The 13,051-nt window shown below is 36.5% G+C and overlaps 1 protein-coding gene across 4 annotated transcripts in view; it reads right to left on the reverse strand.

Annotated features, from left to right (window-relative positions):
* Positions 1-4,709: 4,709 nt before the first annotated feature.
* The window catches only part of CCSER1 (coiled-coil serine rich protein 1), a 742,538-nt gene continuing 734,196 nt past the window's right edge, over positions 4,710-13,051 (reverse strand). The window contains exon 9 of one of the 4 annotated variants that reach the window (XM_052776417.1): positions 4,710-7,393. In XM_052776417.1, the coding sequence (XP_052632377.1) occupies positions 6,908-7,393 (486 nt within the window). In that variant the 3' untranslated portion in view covers positions 4,710-6,907. The remainder of the gene's footprint in view (positions 7,394-13,051) is intronic. The other 3 variants (XM_052776386.1, XM_052776395.1, XM_052776416.1) reach the window with 3 other exon arrangements.

The following is a 13,051-nucleotide window of genomic DNA, read 5'->3' on the forward strand; positions in this document are numbered from 1 at the left end:
CTGTTTGTGGAAATATTTGTGTAAAAGTTTTCTGACAAGAATCATGGTCCTTCATTGGAAAGGAAAACCATAACCGTGACCCTATTAACTAAATGCAGCTCTTGGTGTAGGGTCCAGGTCATGACTCTCTTCAATGTTTCCTTGTTGTTTAGAGTAGGACGAAACCTACCGAAAGGGCATTACCATCGCTGCATGAAATACAATTATACAAACCTACTTCAGATAGTTAGAAATGACTACACAAAGTGCAAGGCTTTAGGGATACAATCTTTTTTTTGTCTGAATTATTTCTGTGTTACAATGCAATTGCATTGTTCTGCTTACACTTACCCTTCAGATAAAGATAACAGATGCTGTTTGATCGAAATATCGAAGTACCCTTATCCATACTTTATGGTGTTATGTGATCATTTTATCTCATTTCTTGTTATTCCAAGAGATTTATTTTATAAATATTACTTCAGTGTATTTCACAGAAAATGGCTATGCACCACCACCCTCAGAACAGAAAAAGAGCTATCAATCTGTCACCCTTTACCCTTCCTTTAGATTTTTCCCAGCTACAAAACATCTGTTCTCCACTTACACAGATTTTTATATACTGTTGATCCTCTTGCTTAAACAACATCAGATGCATCACTGATTAAGGACTTTGATTGCCTATATTCTCCTTGTAATATTGATCATCCCTACACACAATCTGTAGAGTATGTACAAAAACATTCTTTGTTTCTTTTCACACTCTTAACCATGGGAAAGAAATAGATTTTTTAAAAAAATTAATGATTTGGAAAGCAAAGCCTGATAGTACAGCTGGACAAGGACTTGAGTAGGAAGGCTGTTTCTTATCTTTTCTACTTATCTGGGGGTTTTGAAAAGTATTTATATCTAGATATAAGTAAAAATACTTTTTATACATCATACCTTTCAAACAATAAATATAAATGAAATTGTTTATGTTAGGAAAAATACTATTTGTTCGTTACCTTTTCAAAGAAGCGGAATTTGATTGTTTTACTTTGATGGGATTGTTCACATGCTTACAGTTAAGCAGAGAATTCTGAACCCTGTTGAAATCAAGTTTAGGTAAGAAAAAGAATACAAGCTAACTTGTAGTTCATATTAAGCCCTCATATAAAGTGCATTGACATAATGGGAAAATAAAAATAAATTAAAATTCTACTACTACTGTTGATATCCATATACATTTAAACACTGCCCTATTAGGGCTTTTTCACTGTGATAAAAGCAGGCTCAAATCAGGCAATGCATATGTTTGTACAGGTGCTTAAGTAAGTTTGAGAGTCTTTTTGCGTAGATGTAAATCAGCTGTAACCACACCTCACCAACAGAGTGGGAACCTTCAGTTAGGAAGTGGAATTTTTTCTGTGAATGTACCACTTACTACTCGAGCAGCAGCACAACAGTTCTGGGAGAAAATATTAAACATTTTAATGATCAGATATTAAAAAAAGCCAGTGGAGCCTTCTTAAAGCAGATATAACACTGTGGTGCAACCTGTCTACACAGTCAGCACAAGTCCATATCTAAAGGGAATAATTCTGAAATTCAGAGAGACACAGCAAGGGTCACAATAAAAAATATGAGGAGATATTATTTGTGCACTAGAAAAATGTTCTCAGTGGAGTATTTTCTGCTCTATAATCTCTATATGGATTTGGAAAACCAACAGATGTGACACTTGCCACATCCATCAGATTCTCACAAATCTTTCATAGTTAGTATCAATCAGAATAGGTTTTCCATCCCCAGGAATCATACTGAGACCTTCAGGTAATTTTATTGCTGCCCTGCTTTCATAGGACCAGGATTACTTCTGCAGAAATTCTCAGCAGTCCTCCCTGTAGTACAGGATTGAGGGAAAAAAAAAACAACATAACGAGGGTGATTTGCTGGTAATGAAGGTAACAAAAATGGCAACTCCAAAAATATTTCACAGCTGTACAAAATGCAAGTGACAGCTCTGGCTACTGAGAATCTCAGATTTATAGAAAATTTATGCTGATAAAAGTTACTTTTTTCCCCTTTTTTTTTTTTTCTTTTCTTTAGATAGAGAGGTATTTTAACTGTATTTAAAAAAAAATTAACGACAAACCATTTCCAAAATATTTCAATAAGTTCCTTTACCATTAACTTTGCAACAACAGAAGATCCTTGAAGAGGAATATAATTAAATACCCTGCAAATCTCAAGCCCCTCAGAGAGGACAGTTATCCAGTGTCTTTCATACTATAAGGAGTTAATATCATTTGCGTCACAGTATATACGCTCTCACAACCTGGACAGATCATCAGTGAGGAAGCAAGATCCAAACAGACAGAGTTTACTAGGTTAAAAACAGCACATGGCATTTTTATCTTTAAAAAATAAATATCAGCAAGATATGTTCTGCAGCTGCTGAAATTTCCAAATTATCTTAGAAGTGCCTTATGTAGGACACATTAGAGTAAACTTGGTTTAAAGGCAGTCATGGCCTGCACAATTTGAGTATGTTCTGCTGAGGGATCTCTGCCAACTTCTTGCTGACTGGAGAACACTAAAATACATCCTCAAAATGATGCTGTGTGTTTCTCCAAGCTGCGAGAAGACCTCCACCATTACTTTCAATGTACTTTCTCACTCTGTACTGCCTACTTCATCTGGAACAAGCTTCAAACAGCAAATTCTCCTCTAGAAAAAAAATCATCCGTAGTTAGAGTGGAAGAAAAGAGGCCATAGGACATATTTCAGTAATGTGCTCACATATAGAACTTATGCTTTCGAACCACTACAAGTGTGTGTAAGAGGACTCCTCTGGATTTTTTTGCTCCAGGTATTTATTTCAAATTTTTGTTAGAGGTCACTTTTACTCTACTGGACTTCATTTATGATCTACGTAGATGTACTAAGAGTTCTGCAGGGATTTTTTTGCTTTTGAATGTGAAGGAAAAAAAAAAAAGTACATTCACTATAGATTGTGAAGTGGCATTTTTGCTAAGTAAGTAAAATATTTTCTTGTCTTTTCTGTAAACCAGGAAAGACTTACAAATTCAGAGATCTCCTATGCATAAACTGAGACTAGTTGGATTAAAGGCCACAATCCCAATTGTCAGGTGACTTAACTCAGTATAGTCTAACGAAGTCCATGTTACACTAATCAAACCAGTGGAGACATGGCACAACAGTTATGGCCTATAAACTACAGTACTGATTTGTAAATATCCTGTTTTCATCAGTTTGCAGAGTATACTGTATTTAACAGTATAAAGTGAATCAGCACAGACAGAAATCACTACTTTCAAACCAGTTTTTAGGATAGGGAAAAATATCAATTTTGGGGCAGTGACTGCAATGAACTTGTAGCACAAACATGAATACCCTAGGTAAGCTTTCAAATACTTATCCAAACCCCATGTGAACATCTTAGTCTGGATATGCTCTCTTTCAAAATTTCCAGAAAAAAGACACATAAAGGGAAGCCCTTCTAACATTTATGTGTATGTGCGTATGTTGGAATTAAAAGCAATAAAGTTAAAGTCTAGATTGAAAAAAAGGAATCTGTTCTGTCTGTTTCTTTTTATGTATAGAGGGTCAGCCTGTCTTGAAAAGGTGGCAGAAGTTTATGCTGCAGGATGCTTTCAGATGCTGCTAAATAGCCTAAATAGAGGAGAAGTTTTTAGTGAGACTTCTCCCTCTGGTATGCACAAGCACACAGCTTGAACTTCATTCACGTGCACAAGGCATACCAAAAAAACCTCTTCACTGCTCTGAAAGCCAAATATAAGAACAGTAATGGACAAGCATTTTCCTTCCATCTTAATAATTTATGACCAGGGTTAGCCCTAGCATGTTATTGTATCTTATAAACACATCCTGTAGAAGCACTCTACTAAGGGAAGTAAGGATAAGTCTAGAGATGATACACCATTTCAGGTGTGGCTCTATTAAATTACTAAAAAATATTTAGGGCACAGATCTAACGTTTCTTTTCCAAGTGATTGTTTCAAAAATTGGGACATTGCTTCAAATGGAAACAGCTTTTCTTTGGGGATTTCCTCCTCCTTAAAATGCCCTCTATCACACCAAAAGATATGGAAGTAACAAGAAATAATTTTCAGTAGAAATTTTACAGTTATGCTTTGTAGTACAGAAACATACAAAAAAAAAAAAGGAAAAAAGGTACATCTGTGAAAAAAATAATAAGTGCCTTTTCCCCCTGGTGTCATGTCTTTGGATATGTACAGCCTTGGAGAAATGTATAAATCATTTTATACATGGAACTCTTAAAAAACTAGAGATTTTTAGTACAAAGGAATCAATTCACTGCAAGAATGTCCACATGCTGTTGCTTTATGATTTACTATATACAAAAGAGGATCAAACAAAGGACCTCTGTTTTACAGTTACTGCTGTACTGTACATTATCATGTGGCTAACACCCTTCTCTGGGTGAGATATACACTTAGTATTACAAATAACAATGCTGAAAATACTGATACAAAACAGCTTCAAGATGACATTTTAAAAATATCCCTCACTTTAATTGAACTGTTTTCTCCAGTTTTTTTAAGTTTCAGCTTTATAAAAGATTCTCCAAGAAAATAGTAGCATTTAAAATGTTCTTTTTGAAATGTATAGATGGATTTTTTTTAATAAAGCGTAATCCAAAAGTTCATTTTTCCAGGAAAAAACAACTATAGATACAGTACATAAGTTAAAACTGAAGAGGGGTTTTTTGGTTGGTGGTTTGTATTTTTTTTTTTTTTTTTTAATGTAGTATAGTACATTTGTATCCTGGAAAAAAAAAATCCTTGATTACAGTGTATGTTAATTTATTTACAGATCTGAAATATAATTGCATACATCAACTCTTGAGATGAGCAAGATTGAAATGTATTGTTAGTAAGAACTAACTGTCCTTTCAACCTACCATGACTTTAAGAGATTGCTGAGATGAAAACATGATTCTGAGTAGTGAAATTCTGTTACTACTATTTTAAACTTTTTTGGTAGACGTTAAACTATGAGTTTCAATGCAGGACTGGGAGTCTTGAATACCCATAGTTAATTCGGTCAAGCTATGTTTGCAATTTTTGTACATTCTGTTTTGGCTGTAGCAACACACGCGAACACGAAGAAGTTTGGCAAATGTTTGTCTTGATTCTTATGTATCCAGCTCTGGATACAAATTACCACTACAGAATATTTAGACAAAACCTGTTCTCTTCAACATCAGATAATGTCATAAAATTTGCTCTAACCAAATTAGAAACCTCAATAAATAGAATCCTGAAAGTTCAGGCTGCTGAAAAGGCTTTGCAGAATATCTGCCAAGCTCATAGTCTAACTTTTTCTTAATCTAACCAATCACTGTATTAATCCAAATATTAAGTAGTTAAGCAGATATATTTAACACTAGGTAAACTTTTTATCATTAATTCATTTTATATGCCCTATGTGACTTACCTTTTAAAAGTTACAGCATTTTTAGTGGCTGCAGAAGCTTCCTTTTTCATTATATGCTACTTCAGTTAAGTCACACTGGTTTGTTTCTTTGTCTAAGAATGTGCTGCACCCTTGTCTTTTGTTATTAATCACCAGTTAGAGAGGTGACCTGTCTCAGATCTGCCTCAATTGTACTTAAAGGTGCCATATTATTTATAAACTACTAACTATATGTCCTATTATCATTCAAACAGATTACCCTCCATCAGAGAGGTTGTAAACTAAGTGTTGTGTTTAGTATACGCCACATGTTTAGAGTAACTTGACTGAGATTCCTGTTTTCAAGCCCTCTGCAAGGGGAAAACAGGATCTTTTGTTACTGACAAGTCTGCACGTTCTATGCTGTGATCAGATGATTTCATATTCCCATGAGACCAGCATGCTGCACGTCAGGCAGCATTAGATTCATCTAACTTGTGTGTAATACGTCAGGACTAGCAAACCCGCTGAGTTGGTATAAACCAGGTCATTAAGTGCAGATGATACAGTCTACAGAAATTACAACTTACCCAGGTAATTTGGACTGGGTAATAAGAGACAATTTCTCTTACTTTAGTCTTTCACCCTTTTTTGGTTTGGGAAGTGAAATGAAATTATATGATGCATTACATAGCATAGAATGTCACATTGTGTCATGAGCGATACAGTGCCTGTAAAGCACAAACATCACCACAACTTGACATGTCCTCATAGACCAAAACCACTTGAACAAATGTATTTAAATAAAGGTGTGGAGAGGGAAGGGAAGGTTGAGGAACCAAGTTGATATCCTCAGTTTGGGACTCAATTACTGACTCAAATACCTGGTGAGCCTCTATGAACCTTGTTAGAGGAAAATCAGTCACTTCCTCTACTTGTGGCATGAGGCATTCATAAAATACATACAGTAGGAAGCGGTAACACACCTCTACAAGTGAGCAAAGCTCATTGTATTAAAAAAAAAAGTGTAAAAAGGGGATCCTCAAAGATTTCTGACTCCTTATTTCCCTAGTCTCTATGAAATTCAAGGTTTACTAATTACTTATCTATTCATTCCTCACATCTACTTTAACAGTAACATTATTAAACATACACATATTATTTAAGATCACCTTCTAGAGCTTCAGGAATGATAGTGGCTTATGGAGGGAAAAAAAATATACATATTTAGCCAATATTGGACTAGCAATGCCAGCCAAATGGTCCCATTTATTATACCCATGGTGACTTTTGCATGACAAATCAATCTAGTCTACTTCATCCTTTTGCCACAGTTCCAGATAGGAAAGTATGGAACCTACAGACAACGTTAATTTTTTACTTTATTATTTCAGATGAAAGTAGCAGCAGATAAAAACTGAAGATTGAGCTCTAGGTGAGCTTATGTTCCTCTTTAATCCATGGCAAGAATACAAGCACCTTGTTACCCATCTTGTTGACCTAAAGTTTGTAGCTCTGCTGTGTGTAAATTGTGGTGGAGGAAAACATTTTTTCTGCTGTACATGTGTAAAGAGATGGGTCCCCTCGGAGGCTGTCCGAGTCTCCCTGTGAAAGTGGTATGCTGCCGAGGTGCAGCTGATGGGTCTTTTGGAGCTCCTGAGAACACTGGATAGCTGTCTGCCTTGGATGCTGGCTTTGCTGTGCTTGGTGTGGTGGTGGCCAAACCGTTCTGGGTGGCTTCTGAAGCGAGGGTTTCGTATGTGCTTCTAGCATGCTTGATGACTTCCACAATCTCCTTCTCTTTTAAGAGGTTGCTCAGACACAGATTAGACAGCTGACAGCTCTTGCTTTCATAGGCCGTTGCTTGGTTGCCTGATGAATATCTAAAAGGGTCCTCGGTGGGAGTATGTGCTGACTTTCTGTCCCTTGTGCTGAGATTTTGGCTCACCATTCTGTTTGGATATGTAGCCTGGGGAAACAAAAAAACCCGTATTTGTAATAGAACATATTAGGAAAATGGTGTAGAGTATATAAAACACTCCTCACTACAGATGTACAGCACACGGGGCTGGCAGATTAAAACAAAAGACAAATCTCAAATACTGGTAAAACTCCCAAAGTTCTGCTAGCATAAAATAGAAGTATTGTTCATTCATATTTAACAGAACTAATATTGAAAAATGCTTATTATAGGCAATGATTTCGGCATTTTCTTTAAAAAAAATAGTTTAAATCAAAGGAGGAGAATTTTTTTTCAGAACATAATGAATGGATAAAAAGGTTCCATGAATTGTAAACAGATTTTCAAAAGCATTTCACATGATGAAACAAAAAGAATTTTGATTGCATAGAATTCAAATCTTAATACTCTCCAATACTTACAAAATGTAAAGAACACCTTTTGTGAATATCTTCATGCCTTGGTTAAGCTCAAAACATGCTTAATTTTCATTGTCCCTTGAATCTAGGTGTTTTGTTGTGTACTTACAGTTAAATACATGCCAAAATGTTCTGCCAGAGCAGAGCAATAATTTTATTTCAGCTGCCTTGAAAAAATACAATGCAAGAAGGATTCCAGCATGTTAGCAACTTTTGATGCTGTGTGAACATGCATGCATTTGTATTTGTTTAAATAAGGGGAATTTATCTGTGCATGGCAAGCCAGATCACTGCAGATTTCCAGTGTGTGCTTAGTGTGATGCTCCTTTTTGTCCTCCACAGAACACCTGGCTGGGGAGGAGATGATGGGGCTGTGGGATCTTTTCTCACACATTTAAAAAATATACTCTCAGTGTATAAAGTGTTGAGGCGAAAATGCTAATACAGTCACAGCAGAATTCTGCCTGTTCCATGACTGACTGCACTAGGTAGCTTCCAGAGGTGAAGCCCAGGAACTCAGCTCACAAAGAGATGAGGAATGGCACTACTCAAGATGTGAATGTTCAGAAGTCTGGTCCCTAGAGGAACTTGAGCTTTGAGCCTATATGGCTTTGTAAGAAAGCTTCATCTCTTTATATATAGTTACAAAACATATATGACACCAATTTGCCCATTAAGACTTAAATACCTGAAAGCTGTATGTGAGTTTCAAAAGTTGTTGACACAACCTACTTAAACTCTACTGTCCTTTGTCAGCTAATATTGTGTGTGCAAAAAAGAAGGGGGTGAGTGGGTGTGTTTCATTAGCTTCTCTAGATACATATCCATACAATGTTTCAAGGAAATCTTTAACTTACACTGCAATTAGTGCACCTCCAATTATTTTTTTTTTCTTTTTTTTAACTAGTCAGGTTATGGTAATTAAGCTGCAGTTATGTGAAGAAGGATTCTAATAATAGCATCAATTATACTTTATTTTAAAAGTTATTTTGGAATACACACTTGCCCTTGTTTTATCGCTGTCACACTTTCCCAGATACTGGTTAAAGCACCTAGTTCATTTGCAACAGAAGTCCAATTTTACTCCATATAGGTTTTTTGCAACAGAACTCTGAAAGGACATAGTAACAGCTTCTTGACATTTACATTGCTATATGGGCTCTGACGTTGCAGAACAAATCTGAGAAAATAAAAAATACTCCCAAGCCTTACAACAATACTTTGCTAAAAATATTTCAGGATGTTTCCATGATTCCATAGGAAACTTGTATACATTGTTTCAGGACAATCTGTATCACTTTGCATGCATTTCTATTTTAAACAACACAGAAGAATGATACAGTTAATATTCACAGCTTACTTCTTTTCTTCTTTTTTTTAGTGTAGGCAGGCTAATGGTCATGCTTCTACACAGATTCATATGCAGGTTTAGATACAAGTATTGCAGGGCATTGTAGGCACCAGAGATAGTATTTTCAAAAATTATTAGTACTGGAGTAACATTTTCCGCACTTGATTCAGTGCTGATTGCACCCAGACTCATAAATGGGAGTAAAACACTTCCGGAAAACAGCACTTAAGTTTTTATGCCTACAGCACATAGATGTTGAGATGAAATTCAATTTAATTCCTAGGGAATCATTCTTGGGGAGAACTGTCTGTAAGTTCAATCACTTTTTTTAAATTTATTTATTTCTATACCAGTAAATAAAATCTTCCTACTGGGACAAGAGAGTCAAATTCAATGCCGTGCCAAAAATCCCTGCATTTGTTGTAAGAGAATGTTTCTGAAGTTACCATGCGTCACCCTATGCCCTTTGGCAACATAAAGATTGGTATCATAGAACTGAGAGGAACTTCCAGATGGGACATCTAGTCTATTCTACACTTCTGGTTAGCATCAGCTTATCCCTATGTTGTTCCTGACATATTTTTTTTTTAACCAGCTGTTAAGGACCTTCATCGATGTAATCTGTACAGCCTCCTCAGCTAACCTTTTCCACTACATTACCTTTACTTTTAGGAAAGGTCTTCCTAATGTCTAAACTGAATCCTTCTGGCTTCAAGTCTATTCCTTCTATCTCTCTCTACCATGGAAATGAAGAAAGAATTGCTGTTTGATCTTTGAATACCTGTTTATGTCTTTGAAGAATGCTGACAAGCTACCCCTTAATCTCTTCTGCTCTAGAAGAAAAAATATCACATTGATCTTTTGTCATAGGACTCATCTTTTAGACTCCGAGTCATTCACACTTGTCTTCTCTATAGATTCTCTTCAGTAATTCCACATTTTTTCTTGAAGTAGATGGCCCAAGAGTACAGCACTTAAGGTAATCCCCTACCACTACGAAGCAGAAGAAGCACTATTAATCCTACGAAGGACTTTGCCTGCTTCTTTTTAATTCACTCCAGTATGAGGTTAGCAATTTCACTTTGCAACAGCATGAAATTGTTCACTCATGTTCATCTGGTTGTCCACAATAGTTCCAAGATTTTTTTCTGCAGAATTATTACCAAGTTGTTCAGCTGATTATTGTCACATAGGCATAATTCCTCATTTGCCTCTGTTGAATTTCATCATTTTTCCTCTGATCTTTTGTCTAAAGTATCAAGATCATTCTGAATTCCAGTTCTATCCATTAACATGTTTTCCATCCTGCACAACTTCATGTAAGCTGTAAATTTAATAAGAATATTCTCTACTCCGTCATTCAGGTAGTCGATGACTAGTTTTGAACACTATAAAACCCTACTTACTATAGCCTTCTGCTTTAACATTGGGCCATTGGTAACTAATTTCCAACGACAGTTTTCCAATTTACTCTATATTTGTTTCATTTAGTCTGCATAGTATGTTTATAAAACAGTATCAAAAGCCTTACTAAAAGCAAGAAATCTGACATCTACAGCTTTTCTTCTAGCCAGAAGGCCTGTTACTGTGCTGTTGAATGAAATTAGATTGGTTTGGCAATTGATTTGATTTGTAATCCACATTGGCTCTTGTTCATCTTGTTTTCTTCTATGTGCTTATAGTTTGTTTGATTACTTGCCTCAACTTTTTGTCTGAGAATTGAAGTTAAACTAATGGAAAACATTATAATATATTTAAGATGAATCACAACCTCCCCCCAACACTCATAAAAATAGAGACTGATACTGCACTCTGATCAGTATATTCTTGTTTTAATAAAAATGCCTCAGAGCTTTTTGTAGTGGCATACACTGCTCAGTAAAAAGTCTAGGAATTAAGAACAGTTTCTCTTCTTACAGCTGCTATTGAAGTGCCAATGAAAGGATATAATTTATCTGTTTAATCAGCAACTATCCTTGTTCTTGTCTTCATTCAGTGAGATTACTCAGTCATAAACAGCATGATATGTGAATAATTGGAGTTTAAACATGTTGCTGCAGACTTTTGTAGCCTTGGCTACAGAGGCCACTTCCAGTGAGAAGCATGACCATTGCTGGAGGTCTTGGATACAAATTGTCTTACAGTCTTAAGAATGGCTTAGCACTTACTTTTGTCTCTTGAAATAGAATAAAAAAATAAAAACTTGTAGGGAAAAAATTCTTATGAAATGAGTTATACCAACAAGGTAGGTTTTACAGTAAACACAGCAGAATCAACTGGTTTTGAAAATGAGAAGTGCAGAAGCATATTCAAAACAAGGCATATTGTTGAAAGTGGGTACCAGTAAAAGGTACAAGGCATGATTACATCATTTTTTTATATTGCTTTTTTAACTTGATCTTGATGAAATGCTCTGTTTTGAATATCTGGCACTGTGGTGTTTCTTTCCTCTTCCTTATCAAGGTTCTCTTTCACATGAAATATTTTCATTTTAGAAAATACATGCTGGATTTGTAGGCCTCCAAAATATTTGCTTCTGGTTGTTGGCCAAAGGGGGGAGACAGTGTGTGTGTATGTATCAATAAATATTTAATAATATATATGTGGTGAGGGAAGGTCTTAGTTTTGTGAAGCTGTAACTTGCTGAAATTCCCCTTCTATTGAATAATTAAACAAATACCAGGTGGTGACAAATTAAGAGCTAATTTACCTAGATTTTAAAATATCAATAGAAATTCAGAATATGCCATCAGTATTCTAAGACATTGGTTTGATCCTGTCTCCAGCAATAAGACACAGGTGGTTAACATGGAAAGACAGACTCGTTCTATCAAATGCATAGTTAGACATGAAATGAACAGGGATTTTAATAGAAACACCACCAAAAAGCAATACTATCATTGTTATCTATGACAAATTACCAAAGAATAGCTTCTAATCAGGAAAAGAGAGAACAGTGGTCAGATAGGAGTCAAAATCAACAAGAAATCCTCTCCCCTTCCCCCTTCCCCATAACATTATTCTCCCCCCTGTCCTGGTTTCAGCTGGGATAGAGTTAACTGTCTTCCTAGTAGCTGGTACAGTGCTATGTTTTGAGTTCAGTATGCGAAGAATGTTGATAACACTGATGTTTTCAGTTGTTGCTAAGTAGTGTTTAGACTAAAGTCAAGGATTTTTCAGCTTCTCATGCCCAGCCAGCGAGAAAGCTGGAGGGGCACAAGAAGTTGGCACAGGACACAGCCAGGGCACCTGACCCAAAGTGGCTGTATTGGGTCTGGCTGAGATGGAGTTAATATTCCCCATAGCAGCCCTCATAGCGCTGTGCTCTGCATCAGTAGCTAGAAAGGTGTTGATAACACACCAGTGTTTTGGCTACTGCTGAGCAGTGCTGGCACAGCATCAAGGCTGTCTCTCCAACATTTTTGCCCCCCCCTCAATGGCAGGCTGGGGCAGGGCAAGATCTTGGGAGGGGACATAACCAGGACAGCTGACCTAAACTAACCAAACAGATATTCCATACCATATGACGTCAGCTCAGATATAAAAGCTAAGTAAAGGGAGATGGAACGGGGGGCATTTTTGTTTTCCAGAGCAACCACTACGTGTACTGAAGCCCTGCTTCCCAGGAAGTGGCTAGACATCGCCTGCTGATGGGAAGTAGAGAATAATATCATTTGTTTTTCTTTGCTTTCACTTTATTGAATTGTCCTTATCTTGACCCACAAGCCTTTTGTTATATTTTCTCCCCCCCTGTCCAGCTGAGAAGGGGGAGTGATAGAGTGGCTTTGGTGGGCACCTGGCAATCCAGCCAGGGTCAACCCACCACAGTGGCCAACGGTGTATTCCATACCATGTGACGTCCCATCTAGTATAGGAACTGGGAAGTGGGGGTGGGGA

Source organism: Harpia harpyja, chromosome 2 (assembly GCF_026419915.1).
Source record: "Harpia harpyja isolate bHarHar1 chromosome 2, bHarHar1 primary haplotype, whole genome shotgun sequence".
In the NCBI taxonomy this organism is placed as follows: domain Eukaryota; kingdom Metazoa; phylum Chordata; class Aves; order Accipitriformes; family Accipitridae; genus Harpia; species Harpia harpyja.